The 24,308-nt window shown below is 36.9% G+C and overlaps 1 protein-coding gene across 9 annotated transcripts in view; it reads right to left on the bottom strand.

Annotated features, from left to right (window-relative positions):
• MOSPD2 (motile sperm domain containing 2) overlaps positions 1–24,308 on the bottom strand; it is a 44,516-nt gene that overhangs the window by 9,087 nt on the left and 11,121 nt on the right. For 7 of the 9 annotated variants that reach the window (XM_032475907.1, XM_032475908.1, XM_032475910.1 and 4 more), the window contains exons 3-13: positions 21,133–21,288; positions 19,448–19,534; positions 18,727–18,881; positions 15,517–15,577; positions 12,434–12,472; positions 8,427–8,551; positions 5,623–5,799; positions 4,878–4,990; positions 2,688–2,784; positions 1,783–1,879; positions 1,254–1,383 (exon numbers count right to left, since the gene is read on the bottom strand). In XM_032475907.1, the coding sequence (XP_032331798.1) occupies positions 1,254–1,383; positions 1,783–1,879; positions 2,688–2,784; positions 4,878–4,990; positions 5,623–5,799; positions 8,427–8,551; positions 12,434–12,472; positions 15,517–15,577; positions 18,727–18,881; positions 19,448–19,534; positions 21,133–21,288 (1,237 nt within the window). Of the gene's footprint in view, positions 1–1,253; positions 1,384–1,782; positions 1,880–2,687; positions 2,785–4,877; positions 4,991–5,622; positions 5,800–8,426; positions 8,552–12,433; positions 12,473–15,516; positions 15,578–18,726; positions 18,882–19,447; positions 19,535–21,132; positions 21,289–23,205; positions 23,410–24,308 lie in introns of those variants that run through there. The other 2 variants (XM_032475911.1, XM_032475909.1) reach the window with 2 other exon arrangements.

Below are 24,308 nucleotides of genomic sequence, written 5' to 3'. Positions count from 1 at the left end.
CATCTGTATTCTTTCAACTCCTTTTCTGAACATTCAACTTAACCAAAACCATTACTGGGTTCCCCAGCTTCTCACCTTTAAAATGGGAAAAGTAGGCACCTATGACCTAGGGCTGTTGTAATGACTAAATGAATAAGTAAGACTAATGCACTAGAGTGGTGTGGGCATATGGCAAGTTCTGTTTAAGTGTTAACTTAACACTCTTTCACCTGTGTCTGCCCACAGTCTATTTTCTACACAGCCCCCAGAATAATCCGTTTTAAAAATCCAGATTACCTCATGGCTCTGTTCAGCACCAACTAATGGTTTCTCCTCTGAAAGTCAGAAGTGCTCACTATAGCAAGGACCTGGCTCCTATACTGTCCCCCTTACTAGATCCAGGCTATACCTCCTTGCTGTTCCTCACACAAGCCAAGCACGTTTTTTAATTTGTGGTCCTTCTGCCTAGAAAGCTTTCTGCCCAGCTATGTGGCTTATTCTCATTTCCTTCAGGTCCTATTCAGATGTCATCAGAGTGGTCACCCTTAACTACCCTCAACTGAACTTTCAGTCTTGGCACTACTGACATTTTGGGCTGGATCATTCTTTGTTGTGGGGGGCTGTCCTGGGCACTGTGGGATGCTGAGCAGTGTCCCTGGTCTCTACCCACTGTCCACAGCACCCCACTGTCCTGTTGTGATAACCAACAGTGTCTCTAGGCACTGACAAGTGTCCCTTGAGGGGCAAAACTGGGCATGTTCCAGTAAATAAATAAAACCAGAACTAGCCTTCTTCTCTAGTCCCTTTTCTATATATCATGTGTTTTCTGGATCAAAACAGACGTACTACACTCTTGAATGGCAGCAGAGTACTCCTCAGCATGGGCATACTCAAATGCATTTCACTAGTGCTTTACTAGTGATCATTTAGGTTCTTTCTCATTTATCACTAATAAAACAATGCTGCAACAAACATTCTAGTACATAAGGTGAGCATTCCTACAAAGGGAATTGCTGGGGCAGAGAGATCTGTATTTGTAATTCTGATACATCCAGATTCTTGTGTTGGCCTGCAAGCAAGTCTGCTATTAGCAATCTCCTAGAGAAACTCCAGGTCTCATTCACCCGGGTACCTCAAAGCCTTGCAGGGCCTGGGGCCCACACTGTAAGCCACCAAAAGCAAGAAGGAAGGGATGCCTTGCCCGGCCCATGTAGGCACACTCCTCTTTCAGAGCCTTCCCATCACATTTGAGAGCCTGTGAGTAAAAAGCATACCTGTGCTCCATCACTTTGTTTCTGGGAACTTCTTTCCAGAACTGAGTCAGTTCTGCTGGACCCGTGCCAGATGACTGTTCCATTTCTGCAGCCATTATCAGAAAACGGTCTTGGGCCGAGACTGTTAAACCTGCATTCCAAAAGGGTAACTTCTTACATAAACAGGAACCTTACAAAGGGTTGGATTTGTGGCTTGGGCATTATTCTAGAAAACAACATTGAGGAAAAAGAATAAAATGGAACTACCTTAAGAATGGAGAAAGTTCTCCTAAAAATGAGGACTTTTTTGTTTGAAATTCAGTTTCAACTGGCGTCAGTTTAAACAATTTTACATGTTTAAAAAAAGACAATTTTAATGAGACCCGTTCACCCATCTCATCTTATGGGTGAGAAAATGGATGCCCAGAGTGTGGTGAGGTGACTTGTTGACACTCTGCTAATTTCGAGATTCCAGTCCAGCTCCGCTGACTCATCACTCAGCCCCAGGTCCCCCCCAACACCCCACTGTGGCCACCAGGTGACAACTCACCACCGTGGGGAGACACGACTATGTCAATTGATGCACCAGGGTCACAACTGCTGTTGCTTGGCTTGACTCTGTATTTTTCTGGAGCAGTTGTTCTCACCTATTTATAAAAACAGTAGTCACATAATAACCTTTGCTTTTTTGGAGGGGGGGAAGTGGCTTAAAACTGACTTAAAAAAATCAGTTAATAAAGTCTATAAAACAACCTTAGTAGTTATGCACAGAATGTATCTTTTCCCATCAGAAGGAAATAAGCATCTTAATCTATCTTAAAAAAAAAACAACTTATCAGTCCAACTGTCCTTAGCCTTCCTCTTAAATAAAAAAAATTAATCCAACTGTTAAATATTTATCCTGTTAATTGCCTGAATTTAATAATTCATATTCAAAAACAATGCACATTAGAACATATGTTACAAGAGCATTCAGAAATTTAAAAACAGTAGATAATCAAAGCACATCCAGAAAGTAGAGGACTTAAGGAAGTAAAACCTACAATATGGGGCAGTGGTGGACTCAGTCTTGTTACACTTAAAGCTCACTGCCAGGTTAGTATCCAGTATAAGCGACACTCCAGAATACAGCACACGTGGAGAAAAATGCACTTTTGATCTTATAGTTTTGTTTTTCATTGGTATGAATTAAATTATTCATATAATGAAGAGTGACTTTTTTTTTTCACACAACAAACATTAAACCCTGGGATTAATTTTGGACAGTACCCTATTACTACACATTAAAGACTGAGGTACAGACCTCAGGGAAATTTTTAGATAAGCTGTGACACATGGTTAGAACTAGAAGGCAGTATAACAAGACTAAAAATATCATAAATAAAAACACTGTGCAAGTTCAAAATGATCTATCTTTCAATTTTCACACATAATTTATATCTTTCAGATATTTACCTTAAATGCCACTATGTTTTTAGTTACATTTGTCAACACTATTAAAGCTTTCTTCTCTCCAGATTCTGCACTTCCAAAATACAGTTCTTCTGCTGGGCTGAGTGATGACAAAGCATAAGGCATTGGTATTGCTCAGAATAAACTACAATCTATTCATTATCTTGAAGAAAAATATTTGGTTAATATTTTATGCTCATTTGTATAAAGAGATTTCATCAAAAAAAGAAAAGATTACAAAACAATTACCTAATATATTTTGTATTTTGATCTTACTGATTTGATGTATGCTATTTAAAAAGTCCTCTGTTTTCCCCAAGATCAAAAGAAAAATAATAGGAAACAGAAGAGAGAATTAGGAAGATTCTGAATTAGTCCTATAATCAACACCATCTTAAGGTTTATTTATTAAAACTTTGGTAGATGATAGAGAAAAGTCAAAGAAGAAATTGCTGCTTCAACTTTATATAGAATTACAAACATTAGAATGGGGCACATTTTTATGTACCAACAGAGAAGGGTATATAACTTAAAAAGATCACTGGCAATGTATTTAAGTAACAAAAGAATTCCTGACTATAAAGGGTTTTTTCCTAAGTAATATGGGAAGAGAAAAACCACAAAATTTGGGGTAGAAACTACAGGAAAAATTTGTCAAAAAAGGAAATCAGTGAGCCTCAAGATGTAAATTTTACTATTATTGACCACTGTAATGCCTACGACCTAAAAGAAAAACTAAAAGACCGAAGCAAAGTTCGTGGCGTTCAATTACATGAGCCAAATTGTATCAGGTGCCTCCAAACAATGCGAAGAAAGGGCTGTTTTTTAGATAAAAAAGTGAATTCTTCAGAAAGCCCTCGACTTTGAGCTCCATCTTTAAATAGATTCATTTAAAATCAGGAACATCTGCAGATCAGAGATACTCATTCGTCTAAAGAACGCACATTTCCCAGGAGAGCTCTGCCCAGCTATGGACAAGACGTAAGTTAGCGCGGTTGCTGGCTTCCTTTGAGAACCCAGCCTGGAATACGCCACAGAAAAGACAGGAAGGTGATGGATCTCAGAACTGCCCTCAGTGAGCAGCAGAGCTCTGGGGAGACAGAGGTTGGTCAGGTCCCCGTGCCTGTCGGCACCAAGATTTTCCAGAGGCGGGGGTGGGGGTGGCAGAGCCCGAAGGGCAGCCCTAGGAGCTGGCCCGCTGTGCTGTGGCTTCCCTGCCAGCCGGCTCTTCCAGCCACACCTCGGTATGTATTAAGCCAGAACCCATTGTTTTGACCGGCCGCCAGTGAAAGAACAGCATGTCACTTCCAAAATAGTAGAGGGAAAAATGGGAAACTCTGAAAGGGGAAAATGACAAAGAAAAACCATGGAAAGCAGAACATGGTTTCCCATGTTCCCCTCGCACCGCCCTCCCTCTCACACACACACACATGCATGCAGATGGTGAAGATAAATCCAAATGTAACAGTAATCAAAATATATGTAAATAAACCAATCTTGTCAATTAGAGAATTTCAGATTTGCTCTTTAAAATGTCTGGCTGTATTATTTCTAAGAGTCATACCTAAAACAGTTACATAGAAAGGTTTCAAGTAAAGGGATACAATTATATATTAGGCCATCACTAAGTAAAGTTAGTAAAGCAGTATTAACCTAAGGCTGTCTAGATTTACCAACCAAAAGCATCATTAGTGAGAACGGTCTTTACATAATGATAAAGGAAAAATACTGAATTTTTTGGATTGAATAACCTAGAAATTTAAAAATAGACATATGCTGAAATTTGGCTTTGGTAAAAACCCTATTTTTCTGGTTTAGCTTTAGCGTTTGGAAGGTCAAATCATTAAATGCCTACTTCCATGTCATTTCTGGCCACCTCAGACTGGTGCAAGTCAAACACTATCAGTAAAATGAGAAAAATACATGTCATTAAGATTTACTGTTCATATGTGAATATTCACTATTATTACCTGATGTGGGATGATGGCCCTTTCACACTCAGCAGAATAACAAAAAGGTAGCTAGCTACAAATAGCCACTGTGTCTGGAAACCAAGGTGAGTCTTCAGATAACCATTAATTTTATATTTCCACAGTTGCAAAAACAGTCTAGAAGTTTTCTTAATTTTGCAGTTCCCTGAAGATGACCAAGGTATGTTATAAAAGCATAGCCAATAAAATCCTCAAGTATTACCTGATGTGTAATAAGGGCCCTTTAAACACACTCAGTGGTTTCTTGAAAGCTTTCATTTTGGAATCAACTTTTTCATTCTCTTCTGCTTTGGAAGTAGGTTCAGTTGTGTTAATCTAAAGGCAAAAAATATATATATATGAAGAAAAAAAAATTGTGTTTCACACAGGAAGTTCATTAGGTCAAAAAGTAAACATGATAGTGATTCAATACAAATTGTAATCTTTAACATAGGTTTATTGTATCTAAATTATATATTTAACATACATGAACATGATCATTAACATATATTTGAGTGCCTACTACGTAGATAGGCCCCTAAAGAAAACAGAAAACGGTCCTTCCCTTAAGAGTTTTTAAATCTGTTCTACACTGTGTTATACTTATTCCTCTATCAAGCCGGTGATGACTCATAAAAAGATAACTCACCGCTCTTTAAAAATGAAAGAGGAAGTAGATCGAGGTAACATTTTAAATGAATGACTTTTACTTTATTTTAGATAAATAAAAAATATTTTAGATAAAACAGCTCTTTCCAGGTGCTTTTATACAAAAGCACGGAATCAGCCTTTTACACAGTGTGACGGCACTACCAGCCAGCCAGTGCCAGCCTTCCTCCTCCTTTTCACATACAAAGATGTGGGAGGGCAGCAAGGTAAGTGAATTACCCCAAATCACAGTCAGCTAGCGGTAGAACTGGGGCTGGGCCACAGCTTTTGTCTCAAGTTCATTTTACTGTTAAAATTACCTTTTTAAGAAGAGCTGTTTGTTCTTCATTAGAAATCGTTTCCAAGGTTTCTTTGCCATCACTTTCTATATCTTCTTTACTAGAAGCTTCATCCTCACTGGCAATGGGTCCGTTCTCACACAACGGTGTCTGGAAGTCATCATCTACTAGCGGTGGATAGCTATATTTGAAAGGATCCTGGAGAAAAGCATTTTGTATCAGCTTGCTAACAGGTGGGTGGAGGAATAATTCTCTGAGTAAAGTTAAAATCCATTCCTCTGGCCAAGAAAACCTGAGTTAATTAGATAGTGAAATTTAAAACAGCAAGCATTTCAAAACAGAAAGGGAGAAAGCAGTAAGTGGTGTGGGACAACTGGCCAGCCATCTGTGAAAGAACCAAGTTGGATCTTGAGCTCATTCTTTACAACAAAAAGAATTACAGATGGATAAAAGATTTAAGTGTTTGTATGTGTGTGTATTTTTTTAAACCATGTAAGCTCCAGGAAACAACACATAGGAGGGTTAAAAAAAAAAAACCAAACTCCAAAAACAGAACCTAAGTAAGGAAAGGCCTTTTAAGTATAACACAAAACCTATAAGGCATAAAAATACTGATAAAAATTAAGCATGCTAAAATGAAACATTTCTGAGTGGCAAAACAAACAAAACCCAACCAATAACAACAAAAAACAACCCATCTTAAAAAACAAAGTTGTTTTTTAAAGGCCACAACTGGGAAAATATATACCACATATAACAGAAACAAAAGACAAGTTTTGTTTTGTTAATATATACAAATCAACAAGAGGAGAGTAATAATCCAGCAGAACAAGGAATAAAGGAATAAGAGAGTTCGCAGAAAAGACAAATGCAAATTAAAACCACAATTAAATATTGTGAGACTGGCAAAGATACCAAAAATGAGAATATGGAGTGTTGGCAAGGATGTGATTCAAGCATTCCCACATGTTATTGGTAAATAGGCACCATCTCTTCAGAGGGAAATCGGTTAAGAGCTATCGAAATTCAAACTAAATATACCACCCATTGACCTAATGATTTAAATTCTAGGAGCTTATCTTTTACAGATCCTGCTGCACCTGTGTACCAAGAGTTATTTACAAGGATATTCACTGTAGCATTGTTAATAACGGCAAAAGATTAGAAAACAACTAATGGTCCTTCAAAAGAAAAACTGATTAAATAATACATTGTTAGATCTACACAATGGAATATTCTGCAGTGGTTTAAAAAATCAGGTAGATCTCTATGAATCAATATGGTATGACCTAAAAATAAATGATATGAAAAGAACACAATAGAACAATATACTATATGGTATGTGACTATTACATTAAAAAAAATATAATGGATAGACTATCTCCAGAAGAGAAAACTTGGAAACAGTGACTGCCTGTAGGGAGTGGCAGTGGGGCAGTAACCTGGGGAAGGAGACGTACTTTTCATTGTACTTCTCAGTCTTTGGTATTGTTTGCTTTTTTTAAAAAATCATGTGTATGTATTACTTTTGGGGGGGAAAAAAGTGTGTCAAAGAATAGTAGTCCTACTACCATGTTAACTACAATCCTGAAGAAATATACCACTAAGAACAGAGAAGAGAAATAAAATAACTTTTTCTACCCCTAAAAATAAAAATAATTTCTATTAAATGCTGTTAATTTTAAGAGACAATTTTGGGGCAAATTATTAAAAATGACAAAGCAGTCAAATCATTATTTTAACTAAGGGTAGTAGTTGAAATGAACCATACTCTGTTTTTCTAGGTTAAAATGTGAAATATAAAGCCTCAGAATAGGAAAGCAGCAAACTTCAAATTAAAAATATTGGTTCAAGTTTTCTCTAATGAGAGAAAAGAAAAGGACACACCAAAATTTCTCATCTTGCTAGTCCCTTGGTTCTAGTTGAACACAATTTTGCCTGGTAGGCAGTATACAAAGTAGATCATAAAAGTCAAATAACTGAAATACTATCAATAAGATTAACCTGAAGCATACCAAATTCCAAAAGTTTCACAGCCCATAAAAGTCACTATGACAGTATGTTTCATGAATAAGGAGTATTAAAAATTCAACACATATCTACTTACTCCTGGTCTCTTATTTGTAAGTAGTTAAGATTATTTCCCAAAAAATCTTGATAGTATGTATTATCTTTTAAATTAAAGACTGTTCAACAGTAAACAACTGGAAACAAACTAAAGACACATCAAAAGGAAAATAAATAACTTATGGTTATTCATTAAACAATTTGTGATTCATCTCTAGACATTGGAATGCTATGCAGCCACAAAACAAGAGTAAGCTAGCTTATCACGTAAGATTTAAAATGATCTCAAAGACATGTGAATTAAAAAGCAGGATACACAACAGTGTATAAATACCCTACTTGTTTAAAAGAAATGGGAGGGAGAAAGAACTATATATACAGTTGTTTACATGTATTACATATTTACTATCGTTGCTTACATAGGCAGTACAGATCCATGGAAATAAAAATAAGAAATGAAACCTGGGAGGGAAAGAGGATGGTTGGTGTAGCAGTAGAAAAACTTTTTGCTGAATATTTGTTTCTGAATACTTTTCCATTTAGAACCATGTAAATACACAACATATTCAAAAATAAAAATATAACTTGAAAACTTAAGTAAAACATGTCTGTAATACTGCTTGCTCTTTCAGGGTGTCTATGATTTTTTCTTAGGATGTTAAGATACTGCTTTTCCTTTTTCCTTGAGGGAAGAATACAGCCTCATGTGCCATGACCGTTGTCTTATTTGACTAACAGGTTTCAAGTACTATACTTACAGTTCCGCCCATGTGGGGAGGCAGGTATTCGACACTGACATAGTCCTGGATGTCACTTTTGCTTGTAAACTTCAACAGACTCACTGCTTCTGGACCAAGCCAGGATTTCACAATTTTGAAAGCAGCTGAAGAAAAAACAGTCATTTCATTAAATTCCTTTCATTCTCCTTCTCAGTTTACTTACTCTGTATGCTAGTCCAGGACCTCTGAAATTAGTTTGGGTTAAAGTCGGTTAATATGTATTTTACCATGGCACTATACTTAAGTGACATTCTCTAATCCCTGTAGGCATTTACCTTGTGACTGTCACTTATGGGTTTCGAATGTTCAATGATGATTCAGGAATATTAAGTTACCCTGATGTTCATTAATAAACTTATCAGAGTTTTAGCCTCTGTACAAATCCATCAGTGATACCAACTACCAAGATTTCTAGACAGTGAATCAAACAGCACTGTGATTCACTGACTGCAGTACGGTACGGCAAGGGACATTTGCCTTATGCTTCTGATAAACCCCCAGTCTGAAAATCCTCAAACTGGAAGCCAGAAAAAGAAAGTAGGAGCCCTCTTCATCATGTGTGAGCCAGACCCAGACTTTCCTCCTAACCCTAAACTCCTGTGCCTTTCTCTCAAACCCTGCAGCTTAGAACTGTGAGGAACTTATGGAATGTGCAAGAATTATCTAACATAGCACTTTAATAATTACAATCTTGTTCTGTCATGCCATTATGATTTCTACTTAATTTTTTAAACCTCATTTCCATCATGACATTCTAAGCACATTTTAAGGAAATTAAAAGAAATCCCTGCATTAAATTTGCAAAAGTGTCAATGAAAAAAAAATCAGGAAATAAAACAGCATGATAAACGTTAAACAGTAGTTCAGAAAATTGCATTTCTACTTTGGCTAATTTGGCTTAACATTTTTTTACATAACATTTACATTTTCATTAATTTCAATTTAGAAAGTCTGAGTTGACGTGTTTGAAGCTATGCTACTGGAATTAACTGAAGTGCTAACTGTGATTTTTTGTAACAGCTTTATTGAGATAAAATTTACATACCATAAAATTCACCCTTTTAAAGTGTATACACCAATGGTTTTTATTTAGTATATTCACAGAATTGTGTAACCCATCACCACTATCTAACTTTAGAACATTTTCATCACACCAAAAAGAAATCTGCTCCCATTGGCAATCCCTCCTTATCCTCCCTTCTCCCATTCCCTGGCAACCACTAATCTAGTTTCTGTCTTTGTGGATATGCCCATTTTAGCCATTTTATATAAATGGAATCATATAATATGTGTTCTTTTTTCCTACTGGCTTTGTTCACTAAGCACGTTTTTAAGGCTCATCTATAACATAGCATGTATCAGTATTTAATTCCTTTTTATGGCTGAATAAGTTTCCATTTTATGGATATACAACATTTGCTTATCCTTTCATCAATTTATGAACTTTAGACTGTTTCCACTTTTCACTATTATGAGTAATGCTGCTATGAACATTTGAGTACAAGTCTTTGTGTAGACATATACTTTCAGTTATCCTGGGGATATACCTAGGAATGGAATTGCTGGGTCATACGGTAATTATGGTAACTCCATGTTTAATTTTTTGAGGAAGTGCCAAACTTTTTCCACCATGGCTGCACCGTTATATATTCTCACCAGCAATGTATGAGGGTTCCAATTGCTCTACACTTTTGTCAACACTTGTGACTTTAACCTGTCTTTTTGATTACAGCCATCTCAGTAGGTGTGACGTAGTATTCCATTTGGTTTAGACTTGTATTTCTCTAATGACTAATGATGTTGAGCATCTTTTTATGTGTTTATTACCCATTTGCATATCTTCTTTGGAAAAATGTCTATCAAACTCTTTTGCCCTTTTTAATTGGGCCATTTGTCATTTTATTGTTGCACTGTAAAACTTATTTATATATTCCAGATCCTTATCAGATATCTGACTTGTAAATATTTTCTTCCATTCTGAATTATCTTTTCACCCTCTTGATGGTGTTTTAAATTTTAATGAAGTACAATATATCTATATTTTTCTTTTGTTGCTTGTGCTTTTTTGATGTTATATCTAAGAAACCACTGCCTACTCCAAGGTCATGAAGGTTTACTCCTATGGTTTTTCCTAAGAGTTTTATAATTTTAACTCACCCATTCTGAGGTACTTTTTGTATATGATAGGAGGTAGAGGTCCAACTTCATTCTTTTGAACGTAGGTAGTCAGTTGTGCCAGTACCATTTATTACAAGACTAGTCTTTCTCCACTCAAATGTCTTGGCACCATTGTCAAAAAATCCATTAATCATAAATGTTAGGGTTTATTTCTGGACCCTCGATTCTATTTCATTGATTTATACATCTATTTTTATGTCCACACCACGCTGTTTTATTTACTATAGATTTATAGTGAGTTTTAAAATCAAGAAGTGTGAATCCTTCAATTTCACTGTTCTTATTCAAGATCATTTTTACTACTCTGGGTCTCTTGCATTTCCATATGAATTTAAGGACAAGCTTGTCAATTTCTGTTAAAAAAAATAAGGCAGTTGGAATTTTGACAAGGGCTGCATTGAATCTATAGATGAATTCATGAAGCATTGTCATCTTAACAACATTAGGTCTTCTAATCCATGGACAAGAGATATATTTACCTAGGTCCTGAATTTCCTTCAGTGGTTTTTGTAGTGAAAAGTGTATGAATCTTGAACTCCTTTTATTAACTTTATTTCCAAGTATTTTGTTCTTTATGATGCTATTATAAATGGAGCTGTTTATGCTAGCATATAGAAATACAATTGGTTTTGTGAATTGACTTTGTATCTTGCCACCTTGCTGAACTTGTTTATTAGTTCTAATAGGCTTTTGTGTATGTAGATGTGTATTCCTTAAAATTTTAAATAGAGAAGACTGTCACCTGCAAATATTGATAGCATGACTTCTTTTTCAATCTGGATGCCTTTTATTTCTTTTTCTTGCCTAAGTGGCCTGGCAATATAAGCATTAAGAGCCGACAACCATATCTTGCTCGTGATCTTAGAGGCAGTCATTCTTTCATTGCTAAGTATGAACGGGTTTTCAAAGATGTTGGTTTTACACAGATGACCTTTATTGGGCTGAGGAAATTTTCATCTGTGAAGAATTCACTTTACGAAAGAAAGGTCTGGCCTTTGCCCTCAGGTTCCAGAGGTAATCTTCATGCCTGTTGGAGTGTCTTAGTTTGCCTATGGGCCTTGAGTCACACTGGAACAATATGATTAGGGTGGAGGCTTTGGGCCACACAGTATCTTTAGACCTCTGGAGAGACTACAGACTGAGATCAACCATATGATCAGCCACTCAGGCCTATGTAATGGAGCCCAAGGAAAAGTCTGAACACTGAGGTTTGGGTGAGGTTCCCTTGCTGGCAGTACTCCATGCGTACTGTCACATATTCATGGCAGGACAGTTAGCACATTCCACATTTGGTACTTCCCTGGATTCTGCCACATGTTTTTCTTCCCTTGGCTGATTTTAATCTGAATCCTTTCCCTGTAATAACCCGTAACTGTGAGTATAACAGCTTCCAGTGAGTTCTGTTGAGTGATTCTAGTAAACCTAAGGATGGTTTTGGAAACCCCTTGAACTTACAGTTGGTGTCAGAAGTGAGGGTAGTCTTGTGCGAACTACTGTTGTTCCCCTAACATTGCTGTTGTTTCAACTCTCTGCACCTTCTCTTCCTAGTTTCTTGGGTCCTTTTATTATGAGAGTGTAGTGGATTTTGTCAAAAGCTTTTAGTGCCTAATAAGATGTCATTTTTTTCCTTTAGTCTATTAATATGTTGGATAACTGGTTGATTTTCATGTTGAACCACTTTGCGTTCTTGAGATAAATCCCGTACAATATAAACATTTTTTAAAACAACCATAGCAATATGGCTAAATTGGCAAAGAAAAACAGGAATCAGATGTTTTGTTTTAGGAAAGTATAAGTAATGTACTCACCATTCATTATCCAAGGCATATCAAAGATCACCATTTTTGCTGAAAGATAAAAAACAATTCATTGACTGTGACTTAGTACCATGATAGTAGTATCACTTATACCTGGCCTAGAAGAAACTGGTGATCTGAATTTAACTAAAAACTGAGCTGGAGGACTCAGTTTTAATTCCATGAAGTATAAGTGGTGCTAGAACTAACTTCTCACAATGGTGAGGGGCCTACCTAGGGGGACAGCTTGTGTGAGGTGAATAATGTACTATTACTGCCTGCTGGCAAATGGCCTGTTCTTTTATTCATTTATTGCTCTTGTTGTTTGCAGAAAGGTACAAGAGAAAATAGTTACGTGGGTAAATGGAAACTCTGGATGTTGCATGTTGTAATAGTGCTAAAGTCCACTGAGTTTTAAAATCATTTCAATGTCTAATTTATGCTTTCAGTTATAATTTCCTAGAGATTATATTGTTAAACCCGCTCTGGCAGTTGTCCCCCCATTTTAAATAAATCATTATGTTTTAAGAAACAAAATTATTTCAGCTTTTCTTAATATTATGAGCCCCAGAAAGCCAATAATTTCAAAACATACAGAAGTATCATTTTCATGCTTAGATGAAGATATTAAGCAGCCATATTAACAACTGTGAGAAAAAATCAGAAACCACAAAGGGGATTTTTATATCAAATTCATTCTTCTATTCCAGAAGAATCCAGAGAGTTCCAGTGAAGATGGTGGAGTGGTAGGACCACGAGCTCGCCTCTCCTTGTGACTACAACAAAACCACAACTGAATGCTAAACAACCATCGAAAAAAGACTGGAACCTAGCAAAAAAGATCTTCTGCAACTGGAAACATAAAGAGGGAACCACAGCAGGATGGTAGGAGGGGTGTGGTCAAGATATAATTGGGCCCCATGCCCCCCTGGTGGGTGACTCACAAGCTGAAGATTTGTTAAGTCACAGAGGCCCTCCCACAGGAGTGAGAGTGCTAAGCCCCACATCAGGCTCCCCAGCTTGGGTCCCGGCATTGGGAAGAGAAGGAGACCCCAGGACATCTGGTTTTGAAGGCCAGAGGGGCTTGGCTCTGGGAGCCTCAGGGGACTGGGGGAAACGGAGTCTCCATTCGCTTGAGAAGCATACACCGAAACTCATATGCACCTGGTCCAAGGGCAGAGGCAGTGATTTCATAGGAACCTGCGCCAGACCTGCCTGCTGGATTTGGAGGGTCTCCTGGGAACATGGGGGACGGCTGCGGCTCACTCAGGGGACATAAAAGCTGGTGGCGGACATTCCAGGAGTGTTCATCTACATGAGCTTTCCTGGAGGCTGACATCTTGATTGGATCATTAGCACCAAGACCCAGCCCCACCCAGCAGCCTGTAGGGAAGCCTCAGACCAAACAACATGCAGGGTGGGAACACAGCCACACCCATCATCAGACTTCCTGCGCCACAAAGGCCTCTAGACACAGCCCTACCCACCAGAGGTCCAGGACCAAGCTTCACCCAGATGAATCCAAACATAATATTATTCTACTCTGAACAGAGAACCTCCTAGAGTGATTATATTACTGTAGGACAAGTAAAATACATATAAAGAACAAGGTGTCTGCAAAGAAGTACCCTGGTGCTTAATACCTCAGTCTTCATCTGAGATATGCCTAAAAAGATCTGGACTCAAGATTTTAAGAAGAATAGTTATATTTCATGACAAATTTTGAAGCATAATCAATTTAGGATTCTACAAAATTCAACATCTGCAAAACATTATGTAGGTAAGTATATATACATTATCTCTAGTTAATCGGAATGATGGTGTTCATCTTCATATAGACTCATGAATTTATGAATAATTTTGTCAAAAGAATTTGAGATGTGTTTTATAAGGTAATAATAATAATTATGCTATTATAAATGGCTCTTCACAAACCCCTTTAGATGTTTCAATAAATAAGTGAGTATTTTATTTTCATTTCGTACATAAGAGAAATGAGCTAATAATACAGGGTAATGATTCTCTACGGACCAATGACTGGCACTGCTCAACAAGTCTTAATGAATCAGGGTAAATGCCAGATCCAGGAAGAATCTAGAAGGAACAGGTTCCCCAAACCAGACATTCTCTACCCAAAAACATTTATGAATACTCTCTTTCTGAAGACATGAGAGCACAGGGCTAGGAGTGGCACTGGTCCTCGATATTCATTATGCTTTTTGTCTGTTCCTCACTTCATATTAACACTAACGTGAAAGCATGTGAAAGTAAAGTGATCTAGGGATTTCATGCTTTAGTGTGACCTGAATCATAAGTCCTAAAAGACCCTAATTGTGGTATCTGCCAGGGGTGTGCCCGGGCCGACCTCTGAGTTTCCATATGTTGATAACCCTGTTGCCTCTCTTCTTTTTACTTTCAGCCCCCTGGGTTTAAAACTATGACTGTTTATGTGGGATGGCATCTTGATTTCCTTGGAGGGAAACCATCATATAAGTCCAATAAATCAAAGATGAATACATAAAACTTAGGAGTTCTTCATTTAGGTAATTAATAGAAGAGTCATAATTAAAAACAAACTCCAAATATCACACTCAAATATAGCACACTACTCAAGTGTTTTCTTAATGACAATTTGAAAACAGCAATTAGAAACACAGTGTACTTTATGGAATGAGTATTGCTTATCACACAGTATACTTACCAATATTTCTCATCTGTTTCTGGCATGTAAGAAGTTCCATATAATAAATGTTAAAAAAATAGTAAATTTAATCTGTCAATTGAAAAATTAGTAAAAAGCAAGATAATCTTGGAAAAATGTATGTTTTTATGTCTCTACGTGTGTGTGTTATAGGATGCCATATATACAGATTATAACTTAAGGTTTTAAAACTAACTGTAAAGGACAATGATTATTTATGAAAAATTTCCCCTGTACCTACTAGGATATATACTTAAACTTCTATGAACACATTTAAGTTCTTCACCAGAAAACAATGTCTCAGGTATTAAATCCATAATAATATAACGCTCCACAATTCTCATTGTCTATGGTTTCAATATATTACATTTTTATAAAGGAGTAAGTTACTTACAGAGGTATTTAGGGTAATAAACCTTAAAGCAGTTGATGATAAAGCGTACAAAGTCCATGTCCTAAAATAAAGATTATACATTTAAATCTTTCAGACTGTCCACATTAGAGAATTTTAAATTGCATATTTCTTAAGGTGATAAATTATTAAATACCAATGAGACAATTATCAAATTCTTAAAAAAAAATAAGCTCATAAAATATCGATATCCCCAGGGATTAGGTTTTAAATCATTAAGCTACTTATAATATTTAGTCCTAAAACTGAGTTAAAGAAATTAGATTCTTAAACATCATTCATGTTATCTCAAACTAGTTAGATACTTCAGGCTGCTAAGGTACTGTGGCATTACAACATGGATCTGAAAAGCAAATCCCAAAGAGAAATTCTAAAAATCTGTTGAGCAATTAAAGAATTAGTATAACAAGTATACAGTTTATTACCTGACTACTTGGAATTATAAAACATACGTATATAAATTCTGTTATGTCTGTTTTTTAAACCTAATTGCTACACCTCATAATAGCTTCAATAAAATATACTTTATTAATCTGATTATATTAATCTGCTGTATCTACTTCACTTCTGGCTTCCTTCCTCCTTATGTAGGAACCTAGATTTTGAATTTTTTAGTTTATATTCAAATGTTGTTCACTGACTCCAATTTCCGGGAGACTTTATAGCTATCTGTTGGTTCTACTGCATTGAACACAGCAACATGAAATTAGATTATTAGAGTTACTATTCACTGAATCATTTCATTCTGTTTCCATTGGCCGCAGGTTGACTTACTAATCCTGATCAGCCATGTTATAAGGCCTGCAGGATGAAAGATACAACCAGGAAAACTTAAATCCATCAATTACTAAAAGGTGAGTTGTCCGAGAGATGAGAGTCTATAAAGTTATACCTAGTATGTGAGTTGTAGCATCTTTAACTCCAGTAAACTGAAAGTAAGCATCCTTAATGATCTTAGGTATTTATTATGGGATAAATCCTAGTATATAATAATACCTTTATAACTAATCACTGTGCACAGAGTTTAATAATTTGTAGTTAAGTTAGAGTCAAACAAAATATCTCCAAATAACTAGTTGTATGAAGATTTGGTTACCTGGTATATGATCTGTGGCCCCCAGACTTTCCCTAAAAAGTCTTCATCCAATATTCTTGTTTTCATCTTTAACTGAATAACTTTGCTTATAAAATCCCAAGTTACTGCTCATTCAAGTCGATTTGACAGGATGCCACTGGTGTACATATATTAGTGGGTACTATGTAAAACAGTTTCAAGAAACCCACTGCTCTGCATTCTGTGAGGATGTTTTCAAGGATGCTATTCATATCTTATAAAATGTCTTCCTTTTGAAGACTCATGAAAGATTTTTCTTCTAGTTCAAGTATCAGGAATGGATATACTTTTCTTAAGACAATGGCTTTGAGTAATTTTAAATGACTCCATTCCTTTCAGGCAAGCTTAAAGCCAAATTAGTGGCCCAACTCTAACAAATAATTAAAAAAAATTTTGCCACGCAATTCTGTATACAGCTTTAAAGGCCAGCTTAAATCTTTTGTGAATTATGAGGGACATATATAAAAATAATTCAGTAAAATTCTAGTATTTGAAAACATTAATGATTTAAACTCAATAATGAAAATAAACCTTATTTATAAATTAAAGATAATGAAACAGTATATAAGTAGGGTTGAAAAATAATCAGACAGCTCAAGTAAATTCTTTGGCCCTATATTTGTCAATAAAAAACATTTTTTATGATTCTGGATTAATCAGAAAACTATCATACATAAAGGATAACAGAATCATGATTTACTTTCATGGAATATTTATTTATCTAGGCATTTTGATGTAGATTTTGGATATAAAACGATTACTGTGTAATCTAGAACTCAGTGACATGGAAACCAGATTGAATAAATAATCTAGGGCAAATGACTCTGATATACAGAAAGATGAAAAAAAAATTTGTGGTCCCACTGCCTAAAAAAACTTGTTCTCTCAAGCCTATTTTTTGTTTGTTTTTTTAATGTCTAAGGTTTCCCTTTTTTGGGGGCTAGGTATTTCTATGATATAATCCTGTCGCTTTTTCATTTTAAGAAAGGCATTTTCCAGTGTTACTACAAATTCTTTATAAACATCATTCTACACAGGTACACATACTGCATTAACGAGATACACCATAATTCACCACTTCACCATGTTGACATTTACATTTTTTCTAATTTTTCACCATTTTAAATGACACTCTGAAAAAAACATTTTGATGTACAATGCTTTTTGTGTACTCAAGTTTCCTTCTTTAGAATAGATTTCCAGAAGTTAGTTACCAAGCAAAGAATATAAATATGAACACTTCAAGGTTATTAACATACTTTGCCAAGTGGATTTTCAAATAGATTTCAACAGTGCCCTATGGAGGTCCCTGAAGGGCAGCTGACTGCTACCAGAATTAGCCACGGTCTGAATGTCAGAGACAGTAGCTCTAACAAATGCACCAACAAATCCCCATCGCTGCTGAAAGGTTTGTAGTTACCACAAAAGTCACAAGGGCCCGAATTAAAGACTGGTAGGTTTTATTTATTTTTTAAGCTTGGCAAAATCTCCTGAAGAAAACTGGTTTCCAACGCTAACCAAATCAGACAGACAGAAAACAAATCCAAAAGAGCAAGTGAAAAACCCCAACAAAATCACCAAGCACTGTATATGCAAAAAAACTCAAGTGAACTACTCGCCACGGCAAACGTGGCCTGCAAGCAGTGGTCCGCTGGAGAGCATACGTTACTTTACTCCACATTTACTGAGTGTGTTACTCTGTGCCAGGCCCGGGGAGGGTGCTCTATAGGATATGAGCTTTGATAGAAGAGTTCACTGTTACCACATCTACTCATTACTCTGCCAGCCTCGACATCTTCCTTCCATATCTTGCCTATCAGACAAAGAACATTTCTAGGAAATCTACAGTTTCAGTGCCAAATACTGAAGCACATTTAATTCTTTGCAAATCCTATTCCATGTCTGACTTCACTCACAGTGCAGCAGAAAAAAAATAAATCCCAAACATGACTTGGCTAGCTTGGTTTTATAGTGATATTTGGTTGGGGGGGTGGTGTGGGGTGTGGGTGGCAGGGAGGACGGGAGAGGGGGAGGACGCCGTGATAAACGATGATTTAGAATTAATGAAAAATGCTTACTATGCTATTTATTCCAGTCTCTGATAGGTCAAACATCACTGTTACAGGTTTCCCATTTTCTCTCTTAGCATAACGTTCCAACCAGAATGCAATAAGCTTCTTTTTGTCCAGTATGGTCTTATGGTCTTTTATATGATACTTCACCCTGATCCAGACTTTAAGCAGAACATAAGATAAAAATAAGAAAAATATTTATGGCATTATAATACCATTTTACACATGTATTATATTATTCCTTTTCCTTGACATTTTTTTTTATTTACAATTAATTTTGTTTCTCAGATTAAAAACATCCCCCCTTCTTTTAAATGAGAAAGAGTGTATACGTAGGAACCCGAAAGAGGAGCAGAAAGGTCAACTATTTTCCTTCACTTAGAAAATAAACTTTCCTCTTTAATAAGTAAGGGGGAAAAGAAAATACAGATGAACAAACAGTATTTGGCAATAATCTAAAAGTACTCTACACAGTGCTTAACAAAAAAGAAAACACTAGAAAAGTGTTCCTTCCAGGGGGAAAGCCCCGACAGAAGCACGCAGTGGCAGGAGCGGCTGCGGCGCCTGTCGGCGGACCACGGCGGCCGAGGCAGAACGTGGCGCGTGGAGAGGGACAGCTGAACAGAGGGACACAGGCTGGGCCTGAAGGACTCTGAATCAAAGGCTAAGGTGTTCTGATGACTACACCTCAAACTCTTGAAAAGCCAGTACAATTAAATATACTTACACAACTTGTTCCCTTCTTTGTCATAACCGTGGAGATAAATGCCACCAATTTCCAATAACCACCTGGGAATGGAGGCTTCGGTCAGGTCTAAAAAGTGATAAGATTAATGAGTAATTATAACTTAGAGGTCTTTTAAAAAGAAAACTTAAAATGTAACGATTACTGTTACATAGTAACTCTGATATTAAAAAAAAAAAGATGCTTATTCAAATATCTGGAAAAAATCCTCTGGCAATAAAACATGGTGCTTCTTACTAAGTAGAAAAAAAAAACTACATAAAGACATAGATGAAAGAAATGGAAAAAATCCATTTGCCTTTACGTGCCTGCCATTATTATGTGGATGCATTTTCACGTTCTGGTTGTATTTCACATAATCACTTGCAATTAATAAATATTATCACTACTGGACAGTTTCAAAAGAACATGGCAGTATAATATCCACATTATAGCCTCAGAACTGATAGCTTCTCTAGTAAAATATTTTTCGACGAGGTTTGATAACCAGTAGAGTTTAATGTATTTTATAATCTTGGGGCAAGTGGAAAATACTTCAAGAAAAACGTTAGATCCTTTAGCAGGAGGTCCACTCACTAACGCGGCCAAGAACGAACACGAGGCAGCACTTCCCCGAGGACTCGCAAAGATTTCTTTATCTTTCTCCACCCCTCTTTGTCATATTGCTGCTGTTTGCCACTAGAAACTAGCAAGTCTATGTAAGAAAAAACTATTACTGAGTTTAAAGCTTTATTCTGTACTTAAATGACTGAGAAATATCAGGTTTACATTTCTTTGTTTGATTAATAAATGCTTCACTGTTGAAATTACCAACAGTTTTTATGTTTCCAGTCAAATTATTTTTTAAATACTCTCCCTCGGAGAGAATCCTTCTCCAGGTGTGACGACTGGGGGGGAATATCTTTTCTGGATATATTTGTTGGCTATTTTGTATTAAGTCTCTAGACTCGGTCACTCCAGAGTTTATAATCCTCAAGGTCAGGAAAGCCTTCATATCTTGTCAAAACCAGTAGTTATGCCAGCTTCTTCCTGTTACGTTTTCAGGAGGACAGAGATAACGGGTAACCTTTCCTGAGAAGAGTTCTTCATTTACTTGGAAGATTATTATAAAATCCCCTCCAAGATTTAAAACTTTTTGGGGAGGAAATTTCAATCTAGAATTGGGCCTGGAAATCAAGAAGAGGAGGCTGCCATAGGCATCCTTGGAGGTAAGCTTGCTTTTGGGGACCCCCATTCACCTATTAGTTCCATACGGAGCACCTAGTAGCAAAAGGAACCCTGGGAATAGAGACAGGCACCAGGCAACAACTGACAAAAACAGGCAAATAGTATCTCCTTATCTCTAGGCCTAGTAGTGCGGATTCTGTCTTGCTATTTTAATGGCACCAAACTAAACATGCACAGATTAGGAGACTCTGCTGTGAGTGACAAATGTTGAGTGTGATTCAGCTCCTTGGTGATCTGGTTTCCTTATGAATGATCCTACTTTTACAACTTATTCATAAGATGCTCCTTTCAAAATGTTACTGGGTCTTTATAAAACATTATATTCTGGTGTTTATGATGATTGCCAAGAATATTTGCAAATACACTATTAGATAAACGTAGAACAGTAACATTTATGCAGGGGAAATAGTACACAGTCAAGGTGAAAGTGAGTAGCTTACCGTTGACAGACATTTCCTTCCTCCACTGAAAACTCTCATCAAGCATCTTCAGTGTTTCATCTACAACATTATGCCTCCAAAGTAAGTAACTTTCAACCCAGTTATCATCTTGTTGTAGTCTTTCAACATCACGTGGATCGTATTTATCTGACTTCTCTATGGGAAAAACAGTAATAAATATCCAAGTCAGCTAAATTCTGCAGTGAACGATAACCAAAACTAATACCAGTGGAGAAGAAAGACGCGGAAGAGAAAGCTAAGCTAGTTAAAGATACACAGACACAGGGATGCAGTTCAGATGAAAATGCAACTTAGAGGATTGATGGAATTTCTAAGTGTGAGAAGAATAAAGTTATCTAAAAATTGCAGCTTTATTTTAAAACAAGCCACTATAGAGTTAAAAAATAAGACCACAGTATAATATTTTGCAAACTCCCTCTCAAACTATAAACTAACATCTAGGAAGATCAATTATGTTATCTGAACTTGAAATCCTTACCCTAGTCAATGAAAAATGAAATTTTATGTTTAAAGAAAGAACTAAGTTGTAGTTAAAAAGACATGTGTTTGGCAAGCGTCTTTTTAAAAAATGAACGTGAAATGAAATACAAAATGGAAAACTATGTATGCAGCATTTCCCATAGTTTATTGGAATAATTGTTGCCAATAATAACTTCTCATTATCCATCTACACACATGCTGTGTTCTCATCAACCTCTATATATCTGACATTCCTCCTTCCACACCCCACTCTATTTTTCTGTAACTGAACTTTCCTTGTCTCCTCACAACCACCTGCACATCTGAATTCTCCCATTCTGCAAGAGTCCTTCCAAATGCTTCCTCTTACTTCCTGTTCCCAGAAGTAAGTCTTTCCCTCCTGTGAAGAGCCACAGGACCTGAACGACACCTTTCTTAAGGCACTTAATACATTTCCCCTTGACTCAGAGTTATGGGCATGAATGCTGTATCTTTCCATTTAGAGATCATAACAGCACAGCTATACATCCTATGAACCCCCCAAAACAGATTACAGTAGTGCCAATTAAAAGGCATTTAGGAAACATTTGTTGATGAAATCTATTTCTTCTCTATTTTTATTTTCTTGGTTAGTTAGTACTCTCCCAGGGCCCCAAGGAAGAAACTTCAGAAAACTCCCTGGCTCCTTCATCTCCATTTTTTGTGCATCTACTTCATTGCCAAGTTTTATAGATTCTGTCTTCCCTCCATTTGCTCTGACTTATTTCAGGCCCTCAGAGGTAACAGCTGAAAGGGTAGGGAAGTATAAAGTACATTCACAGAATTATCTTCTTTGGGTACCAATTTCCTTATCTTTCAACTGTTTTTTAGATGCTCACAGGGTTGTGTGAGGATCAGATAAAAATATATGTATGAAAGTACTTGAAAGTTTAAAGCATGATAAAATACAAGATAAGGCCACAAGTCATGCATCTGTGGAGTGCTACCTTGGATATGACTTTCAGTATCTGGGCTCTATTTTTCTAATCTATACAATAAGTGGTTCTGTTGTAGGTAAACCTTGGAAAATGGTTTTTTTAGCTCTGCTATTTGAAAATTCATCAGTATTCAAAGCACAACTTTTCTTTAATTATAACTTATAAACACAAATTGGAAGTAAAGAATTTACACACTGTTTAGCAGCAAGAACGCCCCTGGGAGCATCTGCCCCAACGGAACACCATCCGGTCTGGCCACTGGACAGCCCTCTCCACTGGACCAATATGGTGTTTTCCTTCAAATTACTGACTTCATTTTCAAGAAAATTTCTGCCAAATACCCAAGTCTGAATAACCATAGTTTACTTAACAGCTGTTCTTTCAAATAAAAATGGTAGTCCATGAAAAATGTGAGCAATTTAGCTGGCAACTCAAATATGTGGAAGTATTTAATGTGTACTTCCTGATTTGTTACTCAGAATGTTAAAAGGACATTTACTCTCAAGGGTCAAGATTTAATAAAATTTACTGCTTCATCAAGGGCTTTCTAAAATAAAACTAACTTAAAAAAATTTCACTGAGAGTGTTGACAAGGAAGACTACAATGTGCACTTGCCTTTATTCGGGCTGAGGAGGCAGGAGGTTGGCCCACCATGGCTTCCAAGTCATCAGTGCAAATGAAAAAGGGAAAAGCTTCTCAGTATCACTGTGGAAACAGCTCTGACCTCACGGGCTCCTGAAGTCCCAGGCATCTCTGAGCATCCGCAGACTAAACTCTGAGAACCACTTCTCCAGAACAATATGTGGCAAGTGGTGAAAACTCCGTAAATATTAGTCAGAAGAAGAAGAATAGAACATCACTGTTGTCACGATTACTACCACTACCGGTGTCACCACCAGCGACCCCATCAACGACACAGCGCCCACTACCAAGAAACGTAAAGCTGATTGCTCTTGACAGCTTTTAAGGAAGCAGATCTTTGAAATTAGAACTCTCCATTTATATTAAAATGATTAACTATTGTTATTAATAGAACATGTACTTACAGATGAGATTCCCATTGTTAAACACTTACCCCTAGACAGATAGAAATGGAAGGAGAGAGCTAGAAAAGACAGAGGAAGAGAGGACTGGGGAGGAGGTCAGGTAGGAGTGGAGGGGAGGCAGGAGAAAAGCAGGGGCAGAAGAGGACAGAGAAGAGGGCTGAGGCGGGGAGAGGGAGAGGAGTCACAGAGAGTGAACTGAGCAGCCAAGGGAAGGAAAACCTGGCCTGGGACCACTAGGCCAAGTGCAATAATGACCGCTTATGACAACACAATTCGCTGCTTTCAAACACAGCCCCCAGGCAACTGAAGTGGGGGCGGGGTAAAATACACCACTCAAACCTGCCTATTTGGCATAGTGATTATTTTAGGCTGACTCTTTTTAAGAAACAGCAGATACAGGGAAAGCTCTGAAAACTGAGTAGAAGTTACCCTTTTATGAGAAACATTTATATTTACAAGGGAAGCCTCCATTTGTAAGGGTGCCTCCCTCTTTGTATCAGGAAGAGGAGAATGCTGCTGTATTTTTAGAAACTTATCAGTGGAGAAGGTGGTCTGCACCATACCTTTGTTTACTGAGCTTTTCCTGGTCACCTCTAATAACTTGACTCTCCACCCCAACATCTTCTGGTCTTTAGCTGAAGATGGGATTGAAGGTGGTGGCTTGAACCACTT

Source organism: Camelus ferus, chromosome X (genome assembly GCF_009834535.1).
Source record: "Camelus ferus isolate YT-003-E chromosome X, BCGSAC_Cfer_1.0, whole genome shotgun sequence".
Taxonomy (NCBI): Eukaryota; Metazoa; Chordata; class Mammalia; order Artiodactyla; family Camelidae; genus Camelus; species Camelus ferus.
The sequence above is the reverse complement of the archived record's forward strand: the minus strand, read 5'-3'. Positions and strand labels throughout refer to the sequence as shown.